At 32.3% G+C, this 14,933-nt stretch overlaps 2 protein-coding genes across 2 annotated transcripts; one reads left to right on the plus strand and one right to left on the minus strand.

The window, feature by feature from the left end:
* Nucleotides 1-8,837: 8,837 nt before the first annotated feature.
* On the plus strand, nt 8,838-10,565 carry LOC129300330 (receptor-like serine/threonine-protein kinase At2g45590). Its single transcript, XM_054938896.1, has one exon. It carries the CDS (start codon nt 8,982-8,984, stop codon nt 10,239-10,241), a length of 1,260 nt encoding a protein of 419 aa, XP_054794871.1. The 5' UTR covers nt 8,838-8,981; the 3' UTR covers nt 10,242-10,565.
* A 511-nt stretch (nt 10,566-11,076) lies between these two features.
* On the minus strand, nt 11,077-14,054 carry LOC129300326 (ABC transporter G family member 28-like). Its single transcript, XM_054938892.1, has 4 exons — nt 13,551-14,054; nt 12,308-12,597; nt 11,842-11,975; nt 11,077-11,439 (listed from the first exon to the last, which is right to left on the minus strand). Exons 1-4 carry the CDS (start codon nt 13,657-13,659, stop codon nt 11,277-11,279), a joined length of 696 nt encoding a protein of 231 aa, XP_054794867.1. The 5' UTR covers nt 13,660-14,054; the 3' UTR covers nt 11,077-11,276.
* Nucleotides 14,055-14,933: the final 879 nt, after the last annotated feature.

Raw genomic sequence — 14,933 nt, forward strand, 5'->3', positions numbered from 1 at the left:
GAAGGAGAATGTCGGTTCATGCTGGGCTTTATCAAAGGTTTTCTAATCGGCTCGTCCATCTTCGTGGCCCAATATATTTTATACAGACAGGTTTTAATATGAGAATAAATTTATTATTGTCATCTTTGGCCCCAAAAAAAAAAAAATTATTGTCATAAATATGGGAAGATTATGTGGATGTCCCTGTATTTTATATTCTCAGGTAGTATTTTGTTTAAATTTTTAAATTTTAGATTCTCAGTTAAATATGAGAAGGTTTTTAATATTTTTCAATTTTTCTAACATTTTCAGTTAGTATTATCTAATATATATTTATTTAATTTAATTGATATATTTATACTTATAAATAAGATGCACACCAATTTTATTTTTTGATACAGCACATCAATTTTGTTATACATATGGAGTCTTTCATTCTCTCTTTTCAATTTTATCTCTTCTTCTTCTTCCAATCTCTACTTTCATAACAATTAAGGGTGTTTATAGGACAGGACAGGACCGGGACACCCCTGTCCCGTGTCCCATCTCAAAAAAAAATAATTGAGACTAAATTTTGATCCCATGACCCGTCTCGTCCCGAAAGTTGTCCCGTCCTGTTAAGAGTCAGGACGGGATTGGGACAAGATCGGGACGTCCTGCCGTCCCGATAAAAATGAAATAATATTGAAAAAAGATATGAATAATAACATTCATTAAAATTTTAAATTATATAATTTATTAAGTTTAAAATCAAAACAACACAAGCATATAAATAACAATAATTTAAAATCAATTATTAAACTATATTAATCACAACTACATATTATAATAACAAATACAAGTGATCTTTATGCTATAGGATTAGCAACAACTGGTAAGTCAAATACAATATTAAATCATTGTTCTTCTACTTTAGTGAAGATGTACTAAGCTAATTATTCTTCTAAAAATAAACAAGAAATATGTTATAAATAAAAGTTATTAAATAGATAGATATAAGAATAAATTATATTAATATAAGTAATATATTATTAAAAAAAATATATCGTCATGTTTACTCCATACCATTAAAATTATCAATATAAAAAAACTTTAGTTTTAAATAAGAATTGCAAGTATTAAAATTATAATAGATGTAATTAATATAAGTATAAATTATATTAATATAATTAATATATTTAAAATAAAAAATAATATATATAATATTCAGGACGGGACAGGACGAGACATCTCAATGGTAATCCCGTGCCTATCTCGTCTCAAACTCCTTTCCTGTTCCATCCCATAAAGTTTCGTTTCGATTATTTTCGAGTCGGGATAAGACCTGTCCCGATCATATCGGGACGATACTAGACTAATCGAGACGGATTCAGGTTGAACACTCCTAATAACAATTACACGCACACAATGTACATGATATTAATCGTTGAATTTTTTATGATCAATTTAAATTTGAATTCGATTACTAAACCCTATCTTTATTTGCAAATAAAACCCTATTATTCTTATTGATGATCATTATATTTCTCAATTTAATTAGTTGTCAATAAAACTGTGAACGATAAAATTATTTTTGTAATTTAACAAACCAACAGTTATTAGTTATTCTCCCCTAAATTTACGTTAATATACAATGATGGTGAAGTTTTCACATTCACATATGCAACATATTTACATGGTTTAAGTGCATTATCTTTATGAATATTAAATATCTCCTCCATTAAAAAATATAAGATATTTTTAATTGAATTTCACTCTCAATAAAATAATTATTAATTTTTAAACTAACATTATCTTTTCATATTTACTTCTATTTAATAAAATATTTCAATTTAAAATAAATAAAAAGTGATTTATTCATTAAGATTAAGAAACTATATATTAACGTTTACTTGAATGTATTCAAAGTATGAGGAACATTTACTTGGCAATTTGAACCATAAGGATAGGATTAATACCACTATAATTAAAGGACAAAGACCAGATTATAAATTGAGTTAAATTTCGAGAACTTAAAAGTTGTGTTTTTGTATTTGTATATAAATTTTTTTGGCATGAGACCTCCTAATAATGATCATGGTCAAGTCAAAATGTGACCCTTTTAATGATCATGGTTAAAAGAAAAAAAAAAAAAGAAAAAGACCTCTAAAATTGGTCGCTAAAATGGATGATAGTGTAATCGCACTATCAATAATATATAAGGAAAACAGTTTGCCTCAATATCAAGAATATATAAGATGATTGTGAAGTTAATTGCCCATTTACTTTGGGTAATAATAGCATAGCAACTTTCTCAATTCTGTAGGATTGGAGGGAATAATATAAAAAAAATTTAATCCTAATGCAAAGTCAAAGTTTAGAACAAATTTTCTTCTATATTATATGAAGTATATATGAGAAAATGAGTGGCGTGTTATAGCTTACAACTTGTGCGCGCGCGTAAAGTGAGTCTTTACCATAAATAGTCCCAAATAAGTTTGGGTTGTGCCAACCCATTTTTAATTAATGCTTAAACAAATTAAACATAAAGTACATTCAAAGTTGAAAATGAAATATGGAAACATTTATACATGAAAACATGGATTTTTTTTAAATTCAAAGATAAATTAATGATTTTGACCAGAAAGAATTTCAAGCGTATGCCAATGATATCAAATCAAACCTAAAAGTATATTTTCAATCGCAACGAATTGATATGGTTCGTTTAATTTTCTTCATCAAGAACAATATTCAAGTCTTGCAAAAATATGAAAGCAAGACTTGTGCGGTGCTTGTAAAGGTGATGGTGATAAGACGGACGCGCTTGTTGGGAACAGAATATTGACTGTGAGGGACCAAGATGGTTTGGAAATGTTTGATAGACAAATGATCATTAGGTTGAATGAAATTGGAGTTGGCCTCGCTTCCCTCCACTATATAAATAATCTAGATTATTAGCTTGGATTTGATAGTTTTAAAAGTATAAATTTATTTATATAATTAAAATTTAATCTAAACAATTTAGATTTACAATAAAGTACAATAAAGAAAAAAAACTAAGGCACCATTTGATTTATCTACTTTTCATATTCTAAAAGTGTTATTTTACTTTTGAAATGTGAAAAGTTATTTGATATTATTTTATCAGATCAAATGTGTTTTTAAAAAGAATTTTTTAACTGTGTTCAAACGTGAAAAATTGATAACTGCATTTTGTAACTTTTGAAAAGTTAATTTAAAAAGTGAGATATTATTTGACTATATTATTTTAAGTTTAATCTTTTATTTTTATTTAAAAAATAATTAATTTATTAAAAATATAATTATTATTTAAATAATGATAATTACTTTAAATATTAAATTTTTAGCATTATAAATTATAAATTAAATAATTAATTATGTTAATTTTTTGCATTAATGTATAATAAAAATTACAAGTCTTTATCACATTTTTTAAAATTAAAAATTAAAAAAGTACAAATAACTAGAGATTAATTTTTTAGCATTACAGATCAAATTTTATATTCTTTAAAATCTTTATCATATTTTTTAAATATTTTAAATATATTACATTTATATAATAAAAATTATAAATAATCATAAATTAATGTTCTTTTTAATAATTATATATTTAAAAGTATATTTTATTATCATAATTTAAATAACTTTTAGTGTACTAACTAACTTTTAAAAAAATATATTCAAACACAAATTTTATTACAATAATTAATGTTTATTAAATTAATTTTTATTAAATAAACTTTCATCAAATAAATTTTTAATAAACTGAAAACCAAACACATATTAAATTTAAACCTAGATGGAACCTGGCAATTATTGGTTGACGGAGGATGCTTTGGTTGACTTGTTTGCTCTATTAAGTGATCAATCGATTTTTCCAAGGGTTTGCTTTTATGGAAGCAAGAATAATGTTGATCATGAGAGCCAACAAGAGGGTATGTGTACTGTAAATGTTGACGCATGTGACTTAACAACATTAATTGGCCTTCATTACAATTCACAAGTCTTTCTTCTTGCATTTGTCTTCCTCTTCAACATGCATGTGACGCCCCTTCTCTAATGCTGTATCTTTATCCTTAATTTTTCTTTTTTTTTTTCCAATTAACAATAGACATATTTCTGTTGTGAATTAGGAAAGAAGATAGTGAATGGGGTTGTACAAGTGACTCGATAGCTTGGTATGCCTAGCTCTACTTGAGCTATTCGGGTTTGACGGGTCAAGATTGAGGCCGACTTGGGCACTACCTTGGCATGAATAAATTTATTTTTTAATTTTAATTTTTTAGTAAAAAATGTTTTATAATATCATACTTCTTAATTTATTTCATGTAACATCTTGTTTTTATGATTATCATTAATATTTTTTTATGATTTTACTTTTTTTTAACCATTTTCAAAATTTTAAAGTACTTTTTTAACTTCATATAAAAAGCAATGAATAATTTTAAAAACTATCACTTTGCATCCTAATGTTAGTTTTATATAAGATAAATCTTAAATGAGGATAATTATATTTTTTTATGGTTAAAGAATTTTTTTTTTCATTTTTTTAGCTTTTTTCTTAATTTTTTTTAACTTGGACCAAACCCAACTTAAACTACAAAACAAGCTAAAATAATTATGAATCTATATAATTTTTATTGAATTGAAGTGACTTAACCGGGCATAAATTAATCCATAACACTTGTGGGACTCTTTAAAATAGCAAGCTCTTGTGCAAGGTATTTAATATGGCAGTATTATCAAAACTTGAACTCAAAACTTATGATTAAGTTAGTATAACTACTATATTAATTGAACTAAACATGTGAAGTCTATCTCCTTTTCTTGATTGTGTAAATGACTCCTCATGAATGATACTAATGGCTATTTAGTTGCTAGAAATGAATGAAGTGAATTAAAAAAAAAAGACAAAAATAAAATGATCAAAATGTAAAGATGGATAGGTGAACTATATTTGGAGAATGATACTTTAGTTCATGATATTGAAAGTCACAATTTATAAAATTTATGCAGGATGTGGTAATTTTCACATTTGAAATATATAGTATTGACTTGTATGAAATATGATTTAGTTTATTTTAATTTTAATTTTTTAATTCATGTCACTATATCATATGGCACTTAAACATGAACATTCTTCCCTCCCATAAAAGTTATAGTTTTATTTTTTTTATTAAAAACTCAAAAACAACTACGTATGAGTAGAAGTACTCCGTCTATTTTTTTTCGATAAAAAACAAAACAATACAGGAAACTAGACCATAATGTTAGAATCTAAAGCAGCAGACACACATTGTGGTGGGCTTGAGAAGACCACAAGATCATATATTAGACGCAGAGCCTCCTTGGCTAAAATATCAGCAACCATATTTACCTTTTTACTACACCATAAGAGCATCACACACCAATCTCTACTCATATTTTAGATCTCTTTGATCAAGTCTCTATCCAAATGGCCACTAGTATCTTCCTCACACAGCACTACTAAAACTTCTCTGCAATCAGTCTCAATTTCCACTTTAGTCCACATCATATCCTAAGCTCTCTTGAGAGCCCAAAGCACCTTACAAAGTTCCGCATTTAAACTAGAGCAAATACCAATATGATATATGAAGCCACCCAAAAATTTTCCTGTGTGATCTCTAGCAATTCCACCACATCCAACGACACGTCCATCTATAGTGCAGGCACCATCGATGTTAAACTTAATGGTCCTAAGTTTAAGAGCACGCGACATACTCCGATCTTCTACAATATTATTTGTCAACAACCTCGGATTAGACCATTTGATCACTGTCAGTGTCTGAGCAAGTGTAGCTTGAACACTAAAGGCTTTTTGTTGAAACATCCTCAAATTTCTATTAATCTAGAGTTGTCTACAAAGAATAGAAAACCACATATTCCATCTAAAACCATTCACCAAGAATCTTTGAGACAAGTTCTAGTCCATCCATTCTTCATGAGTCTCAAAGGAGAGAAATTTAGATCTCCACTCCAAAGGCACCACTCTCTCCCAACGTCCCTCCACTAAATAGCAATCATAGAGCACATGCATGATATCTTCCCTGTGATGCAAACATAAAGCCCATGAGGTATCTGTCTGTAGTCTTCTGACAGCACAAAACACATTCATCATAATCCTACCGTGACTGCATAAACACAAGAAAGTTTTATTTCTTTGAGGAATAGGAGCCTTCCATAACTTCCTCCAAAAGCCTCTTCGAGTCGTATTACTGGTAGGGGATAGGCCTATATAAGTAGACTTAATAGTAAGCTTACCACTATTATTCCATCTCCACCTTATTCCATCCTCATCAGGTGAAATTCTCATGCGAAGAATCTCTTTAACCACAATCAATGGCAAAAAGTCTTTAAATTTATGTCTATTCCAGCTGCCCGAGGGATTAATGTATTTATCTATCGTCTCCTCACAAACTTCATCAGACAGTAGGTTAGTAACATAATAGTCCCTCGTGGTGGGGTAGCCAATGATCTTTCCAAAATCTAATATGAGTGCCATGACCTAACTGCCATGCTATACCGTTATTGGTGTCAAGCCATGCATCACAAATTCCTATCCAAGCACTAGAAGCACGTTGTCTAGTTTCAATAGTAGGTATCACATTGTCTCCACATTTATACTTCTTTCTCATAACTCTCACCCATAATGCATCCCTTCTTTTAATCAAACCCCAACCAAGTTTCATCATGAATGCCTTATTTTGTTTATGAGCCTCCCTCAGACCCAAACCGCCATCTTCTTTCCTCTGACACATATCTCCCCAAGCTACTAAGTACATCTTCCTTTAGTTATTCATACTCCCCCATATGAATTGCCTACACTTTTTATCAATCTCATGACACGTATTAACAGGTAGAGGCATAGATTGCATTATGTATGTTATGATAGCAGCAACCACAAAAGAAACTAGGGTATGTCTGGTTGCCAAAGATAAAGAATTTACCTTCCAAGAAGAAAGATGAGTCTCCATCTTGTTCAACACATGTTGATACGTAGCTTTTGTGACTTTCTTATATAGTAATGGTACACTTAAATACTTCCCCAGATCTGTCGTAGATGTAAATCTCAAGAAATTACTTATCTTTGTAGCTTTACTTCTTCCTACATTCTCAAAGAAAAAGATCCTAGATTTATTGCTATTGACTTTTTCCTCTGATATACTGCAAAAATCATCAAGGCAAGCTTTAATCATCCCAGCTTGATCCAAGCTAGCTTCAATAAAAAGTAAAAGATCATCCGCAAAGAATAGATGAGATATAACAATCCCATTCCTTTTAAAGCGAAAGGTAACTAGTTGCCATTCTCCACTTCACCTTGAATTAAGTGTCCTAACTTCTCCATAATCAACACAAACAAATAAGGAGATATTGGATCTCCTTACCTTAGCCCTCTAGATGGGGTAAATTTCTCCCCCTTTTTACCATTCCATAACACTTGCATAGAGGCAGTAGAGAGACACTTAGCCACCAAATTCACAAATGCTTTAGGTATATTCAGTTCCTCAAGACATTGGATGATAAATCCCCATCTATTTCAATCATAAGCTTTCTCAAGTCAATCTTCAAGGCCATAAAGCCTTTCTTTCCTGAACATTTTCGAAAAGAATGAATAATTTCCTAAGCAACAATAATATTGTTTGTACTTTGCCTTCCAGGGACAAACTACACTGATTAAGGGCCACAACCTTAGGCATGACAGTTTTTAACCGTGAGGTAAGGACTTTAGTCACTTTATAAATGACATTGCCAAGATTAATAGGACGAAAGTCTTTCATTGATTCCAGATTCTCAATCTTCGAAATTAAAACAATATTTGTATCATTAATTCTTCCTACCAAATCAAAATTTTCAAAAATCTACTACACCAGCTGAAAAATTGTATTCCCCACTAATTCCCATTGATTTTGGAAAAATAAAGGATTTAAGCCATTAGGGCCCGGGGCTTTGAGAGACCGATAGAAAACAAATTCTGTTTGACCTCTTGTAGAGTAATATCCTTTCCCAACAAATGTAATTCCGCTTGCAAGATTGTAGGAAATCTCCTTCTAAAAACAATGTGATTAGGAGAAGGCGATGTCTTTAAATAGAGGCTTGTAAAATAGTCTGTACCCATTCCTTTCAAACATTCTTTATCATAAATCCATTTATTATCTTCCCCTTTAAGAGCTTCAATCTGCTTCCTTTTCTTGCAATTATTAGCCATAATATGAAAATACTTGGTATTCTTGTCCCCTTGGGAATACCAGTTACACCTAAACCTTTGCAGCCACATAATTGCTTCTTGCACTGACACTTCTTCCAACTCAACCTATAGAGTACTCCCTCTATTTTTAAATATAAGAGAAATTAATCAACACACGTAGCTTAAAAAAAATAAGTTAAGTATAATAATTATATCTAAAAATAAAAAGAAATTGGACTAATTTTTTTATAATTAATAAAATAATTTTTTTAGTAAAAATAAATATTAAATTTATGAAAAAAATTTAAACAAAACGTAACAAATACTTTTTAAAATTTATAATTTCCATTATAAATAAAATAATTATTTTTTTTCATATTAAAAAATGTACTAGTACAACCTAGAAACAATGTGCCATCAAATTTGAAATAAAAAAAATTATAATCAAACCTTATATAAAAAAATTAATTATTATAAAATTTATTAATAATTAAATTAAATTGTATTGCCAATAAATTTTATAATAATTAAATTTTTTAATGTGAGGTTTGAAATTTTTTTAATAAAAAACATACCTCTGAAGTGGGCGCCACTTCCCTTCCATGGTCTTCGCGTCGGCAACACGTAAGCAAGGACGAATGGACGCCCATTGGAAGATTACGCCACGCCACTCTCAGACGCAGCCTCCTTCTCCAACTCCTTCTTACAGAGACCAGACCACTTCCTTTTCTCTGATGACCCGTCTTGCCCTCCGGCACACGTTAGCCTCCGCCTCTTCCTCTACCTCAACCTCTCGATGTGCAAGTCCAAAAGCAGCACAAACGTGACCGAACCCATGCCCCGTCGATCTCGCACCTTCCAGTCATCTTCTTCTTCGCCTCATACCACCGCCAATAATCTCCGTCCCAATTCTTCTTCCTTTCAGCTCACCACAGAATCCACTAGCTACTACTACAAGGACTGGTCTAAAGGCTCCTCCGTTTCCACCGCTTCCTCTCTCTCTAGCCTTAAGGACTCTTTGCCTGATAACCCCCATATCTACGAGTTCTCCGAGATTTCCTCCGCCACTGGGAATTTCCTTTCCCAAAAACACTCCTCTTCATCTTCTTCTTCGTCCTGGAGATGCTCCATTCGCAACAAGGATGTTCTGGTTTTCCAGCGCAAGTTTCGCCGTCCCATGGACATGCCGGAGCTCCGAGATCGGCTTGCTGTCATTTGCCGGAGCCACCATAGTAGCTTGATCAAACTTCTCGGGGCATCGGTCTCCGGTAATTCCATTTATCTTGTGTATGACTATGTTCAGGGTGTGAATCTCGCTGATTGTCTTCGAAATCGTTTGAATCCCAGCTTCACTGATCTCTCTACGTGGCTTTCTCGGATGCAAATCGCCACTGATCTTGCCCACGGGCTAGATTACATCCACCATTTCTCCGGACTCAATTCGAATTTCGTGCACAACCATATCAAAAGTTCGAGCATCGTCATCACGGAGGATACTCTAAACGCGAGGATTTGTCATTTCGGAACCTCGGAATTGTGCGGTGAAATTGTCGCCGCCGAAACACCTTCCAGTTCCAATTCCTCGAAATTGAAGGAGCTGCAGAGATCCGGTAGCCGGACGGTGAGACTGGAAGGGACGAGAGGGTATATGGCGCCGGAATATCTGGCAACGGGGATCGCGACGCAGAAATCGGATGTGTACGCTTTTGGGGTCGTGGTTTTGGAGCTCCTCAGTGGGCAAGAGGCGTTGAAGTACGAATTCGATGACGACGGTGGGTATAGAAGGATGAGTGTGGTGGAGACGGCGAGGTTAGCTATGGCGGAAGAAGGTGGCGCGAGGAAATGGGTGGACAAGCGGCTGAAGGATTCGTTTCTGGTGGAAGCAGCAGCAGAGATGATTCGGGTCGGGTTAGATTGCGTGGAAGAAGATCCGAGTGAGAGGCCGGATATGGGTCGGGTTGCAGTATTGATATCGAAACTGTACTTGGATTCGAAGAGGTGGGCCGAGAGTATGGGAACGGCTATTGACCTGACTGTCTCATTAGCACCTCGGTGACTCCTCTGATTTTCGCGACGAGATTTTTCGTGTTGGAGTTTTTCTTTTCCTTTTTTTTTAATTTTTTTAATTTCTTAAAAAAAAAATTACATTTTGTTTTTCTTGAAACTGTCAGCATTCAAAGAGTGACGAATATTATACGTTGTATATAATGAAAGAAAATCATCATTTTCAGAGAAGGAACTACGAAGGCTTGCAGAAATGAAAGAATATATTTGGCCAAACAAAAAAAAAAAAACAGAATATAATGGCGTGTAAGTTGTAACAATTATGGTTAGCAATTATGTTATTTTCAAGTGCGAATTCATTGAAAAAGAGCGAGCACGGTGTGTGTAAAGAATAGACCAAAATATATTCGAGTGTCTTTGTTACTATATTTATACAAGAAAGGCTAAAAAGAGTGACTTTTTAATGTGTGTTTGAAGTGAAAGTTTGGAAATTAATTTTGGTTATAATCGAGTTATTATAATGTAATTTGTTTTTTTGAACATTTTTACTTTAAAGATAATTTTAACAAATGACATTTGTTTGGAAGTTTTTAATAATAGGCACTCTTGGATAGTTCTTCCACCATAAATTATAAAGACAAAGCGAGAATGATGAGAGAGCAAATACTAGTCAATTTAATATTACAATTGGCGAGTCACTGATTATAGATAGATATTCTTTAAGTAGTTCCAATTTTATTTATAAATCATAATTAAGTACTTTAAAATTTATTAATTCTATTTTAAGATTTAATAAATTTTTATCTTTATTTCTATTAAATATACATATTTTTCCTCATAAATATTTAATAGAAGGTAAAAAAAATTATGATAAAAACATAATAATATGACTTATAAATAAGATTAAAACTTATTCTCTCTTCCCATTATAAATAGGATCACAAGAGTGATTACAAATTTACAATATGAACCCCCACAAAGGGGTCATTCTTAGATGATAAAGTACTGTCCAAATAATTAAGAATCCTAAACTAATTGTGAAAGGCAAAATTATGGTACCTTGTTGCATGATCCTTGAAGTGTGGTGTTACTGGGACTTCTTTTGGAAAGTGACCATGCAGAAATATGCCAAAACTCGACTAATTATGCCTATACAGATGAGGATTACTACGCACAAGTTCCAATCATGGAGATTATAGCCACTTTCCTTGAGTGATCCGCATCGAGTTATCAGCCATACTCCATGATACCTGAAGCATGTAAACATAATAAGCAATATCTACACTATCTGTTAAAAAAAGTTGACTTAGATGCGAATCATGCAATCTCTTGAAAAGTTTATTATTTGATTATTGAAAAAACGATGGCTTAACTCAACAGTTTTCACCTAAGGTTCTAATATGACCGGTTTATTTTTCAATAGCCAAATGTGTGAGTGGATTTGGATCTGAAATTGATGAAGTTTAACGCTAACTACTAATACTTTACATTACTTTATATATATATATATATATATGTAAGACAAAATTTATATATAATTCCTTGTTTTCTCATTTCAATTATTAATATTTTGCATTATGCAGGTCTTTAATTTCTCCAAGCATCTCACAAGAGACGAGTAATTTTATGAATCATCTCTAAAAGAAAAATACCTCTCAGCATTTGCAATAACAAATGCTTGCAAAGCCCACTTGGAATAGCAGACATTAGCGATACGCTTCAGAAATTCACTATCTTTTTGTTTTGTGGCAATAAGCGTCAAAACAACTGGAAGAAGTACTGACCACTGCAAGAAAGAGTTGCATCTTACATGTTAAAGGGGAGATGAAAGTAAAATGATAAGTCAAATAGCCGGGGAATTGATAATCTGTGTCAAGAATTTGTTATTATGCAGACCTGGTTTCCAAAATTATTTGATAAGCAAAAGCAATCTTTGATCGATATGAAAGTATGTCATTATATATATATATATATATATATCTTGAGCAAAGTGTATCATTATGTTCTTCATGGGAGTGATTTCTGGTATATTTGCTATGATTGATTTGGTCTCTTAAGTTTTTTGTCGACCAAATGTATTTAAGAAATTTTCAACTGTGGACAGCTTCTGATACTTACAAGCTGGGCAGTACCAGGTTCAAAGAACATGGCCAATGCATAAGCTATGCCAGTCACACAGTATACAAGACAGAGAAGCACGATGTAGTTATCTGCAAAAGACGATCTTGGGTTGGTGAGAAAATAGAACATGGAGAGGTAAACCAGAGGCTTGATCACTGTATTAAATTGATCAGTTGTGTCCTTGGAGAGAAAATAGGCCAAGCTGCTCATGCCGGAATCTCTCTCCCTCCAGTAGTGTATTTTATCCAGAGAAAATGATCTCAAGGCTGCTATTTTGCATAGAAGAGCTGAAATTAACAATAACAAATGAGAATAAACCACTAATGACATGAACGTACAACGTAAGTAGAGTAGATTAATTAGTTTAGAGCAATAGTAATTTTTTTTTTTTGGGATAATGCAATATAGTAATATATATATTGATTTACTGATTCCAACGAACTTCAATTACGGTCAAAGGTGTTTTGGCCGAATAAAAAGAATATGATTACGGGTCATATTTTCTTTTTAGTAAGCCAATTGATGTGGCTATAGACACCCAAGTTACTTGTGCAATCCAGTAGTATATTCATCAGATTGAAGATCAATTTTATGATTTATATAATTTATAATTTATATTAGATATTACTGCTATCTACTGTTTTTAAAAAAGGATAAACATAAGTTTCAATAAAAAAAACAACCGGATTGTCTATTGTTTTTTTTTTCTTTCTGAGTAGTTTATGATGTATAAATTTAATTTCAATGTTTTAAATTCAAGGGTATAACAGAAAAAATCAAGCGTACATAATAGAAACATTTTAAATGTTTCTTTGTTTGATTAACTTTTTAGTATTTTTATGTTTATATTTTCTTGTCATCTTATTCATGCCAAATAATTTTTTTTTTCAAAGCTATTTCAAAGCTATTTCAAATTGAGTATTATTGAAAAAAGATCATTTAGAATATTAATCATAACCAAGGAATTTAATCTCAAACATTGCTCAGTAATACGTTTGTCGTGAAAAATTTAATCATAAATGAGAAATTTTGTATCCGACCGTACACTGAAATATTACTACTAAAGGGTATATATAATGAATATCTTAGGTTGGTGGTATATTTTTTCCACATATAATAACACTTGTTGCATGAATGATAACATGTTAATATGCAGAATAAATTCAACTAATATATACTAAAAGAAAATAGCATAAGGGTCTAATTCCCAGACCAAGAATATAAAACTAGATAAACTTACAGACGGCAATGACAGTGTATGTGTACCCAGCTACACCAAACGCTTGTTCACTTGTTTTTGTAAGCAAACCTAAGCAAGCTCCAGCAAGCAATAAAATCAGGTAATCCATAGCTTGAATACTAGCTTCCCGCAGTCTCTGCTTACCGACCCTGAAATAATATCGAGGCTGGGAGATGTAATTTACTGGCAACTAACAAAAGAAAATATACTTTGGTCACAACTTAATAAAGAGCACGGGCACCAAACTGAACAGGCATATAGTTATCAAATTATACATAGCCCTTCTGAGGGCTTTTGAGATATGAATCTTTTTCAACTCTTAATGATGAGAGAGCGATGGACATAATGATATGGTAGGCCTCACCAGTAAGATGGAACCTATCATAGTGTCTATCTCTCTCTAATTAAATAGTCTTGTTGATTAAATAGTCATACTTGTCTGATTAAATAGTCTTACTGATACTAATAATTTTTTTTTTGGGCACAATGATGCTGTGAAAATATTAGATACTTATTGTAAATATTATTATTGTTATAAATATTCTTATGCTTTATTAGTCTTCATTACTAATTATTAGTCATTATTATTATTAGTGTATAAGTACCACCTGGTTGTATTTTAATAATCTACATCAATGAGAAATATTTTCACTCAAATTCTACATGGTATCAGAGCCTATGCATCTAAGGTCTCTGGTTGAGGGCATCTAGTGTTTTCTGGGTATGTCTCATTAGATGTGGCCTTTGGAGTGTCCTCTGGCCGCTGCTGTTCATGGTGGTAAAGGATGTTTTGGATCTTACCGTTGCCTAGGGAGGTGCCCAAGGCTTCGATAAGTGCAACCCTGGAGTTCGATAGTGGCCAATGGTGTGTGGCACTCCCACACACCAACTGAAGATTCTACTCTAAAGAGTGCTAGGTGGCGCGTGGGAGCACGGGGAGGACTAAGGTGGCTGACGATGCCTTCCTCTATTGCCGCCATGACATTTCCAGTCCAATTCCAATGTGCCCCAGGTCTAGGCAACTTGTTTTTCATATTTATCTTCTTCTGTCTATGTGATTGCTCTCTGTTTATAAGGATGTGTGTGTCCTTTTCCTCTACTATGCAAAAATTATTATATTTATCAGAGTAATCTTGTGGGTACTCTCTAATATCAAAATTACCCAATCCAAGTCTCTACACATAGCAACAGTGGCTAAACAGGGGACTTTCTTAGGCTCTAACAATGTCATGAAATAAAAACAGTGTGGATCATTAACTCTGGAGCCTTCGATCATGTGTCTAATTGTTTATGAGTTGTTTACCACTTACACCCCGGTGCTAGGAGTATTAAAGTCAAGATTGTTGATGGCTCATTAGCACCTATAACAGGGAAAAGGGAGTA

Source organism: Prosopis cineraria, unplaced genomic scaffold (genome assembly GCF_029017545.1).
Source record: "Prosopis cineraria cultivar Desert tree isolate PC_DT_omini unplaced genomic scaffold, ASM2901754v1 PC1537, whole genome shotgun sequence".
Lineage (NCBI taxonomy): Eukaryota > Viridiplantae > Streptophyta > Magnoliopsida > Fabales > Fabaceae > Prosopis > Prosopis cineraria.

What these genes read in the sequence shown, in the direction of transcription:
- LOC129300330 (XM_054938896.1), top strand. Translation starts at nt 8,982, where the DNA reads ATGTGCAAGTCCAAAAGCAGCACAAACGTGACCGAACCCATGCCCCGT.
- LOC129300326 (XM_054938892.1), bottom strand. Translation starts at nt 13,659, where the DNA reads ATGGATTACCTGATTTTATTGCTTGCTGGAGCTTGCTTAGGTTTGCTT. An exon ending in AACCTGGTACTGCCCAGCTT is followed by an intron (nt 11,976 to 12,307) that starts GTAAGTATCAGA and finishes TCTTTCTTGCAG; the next exon opens with TGGTCAGTACTTCTTCCAGT. An exon ending in GTTATTGCAAATGCTGAGAG is followed by an intron (nt 11,440 to 11,841) that starts GTATTTTTCTTT and finishes TACATGCTTCAG; the next exon opens with GTATCATGGAGTATGGCTGA.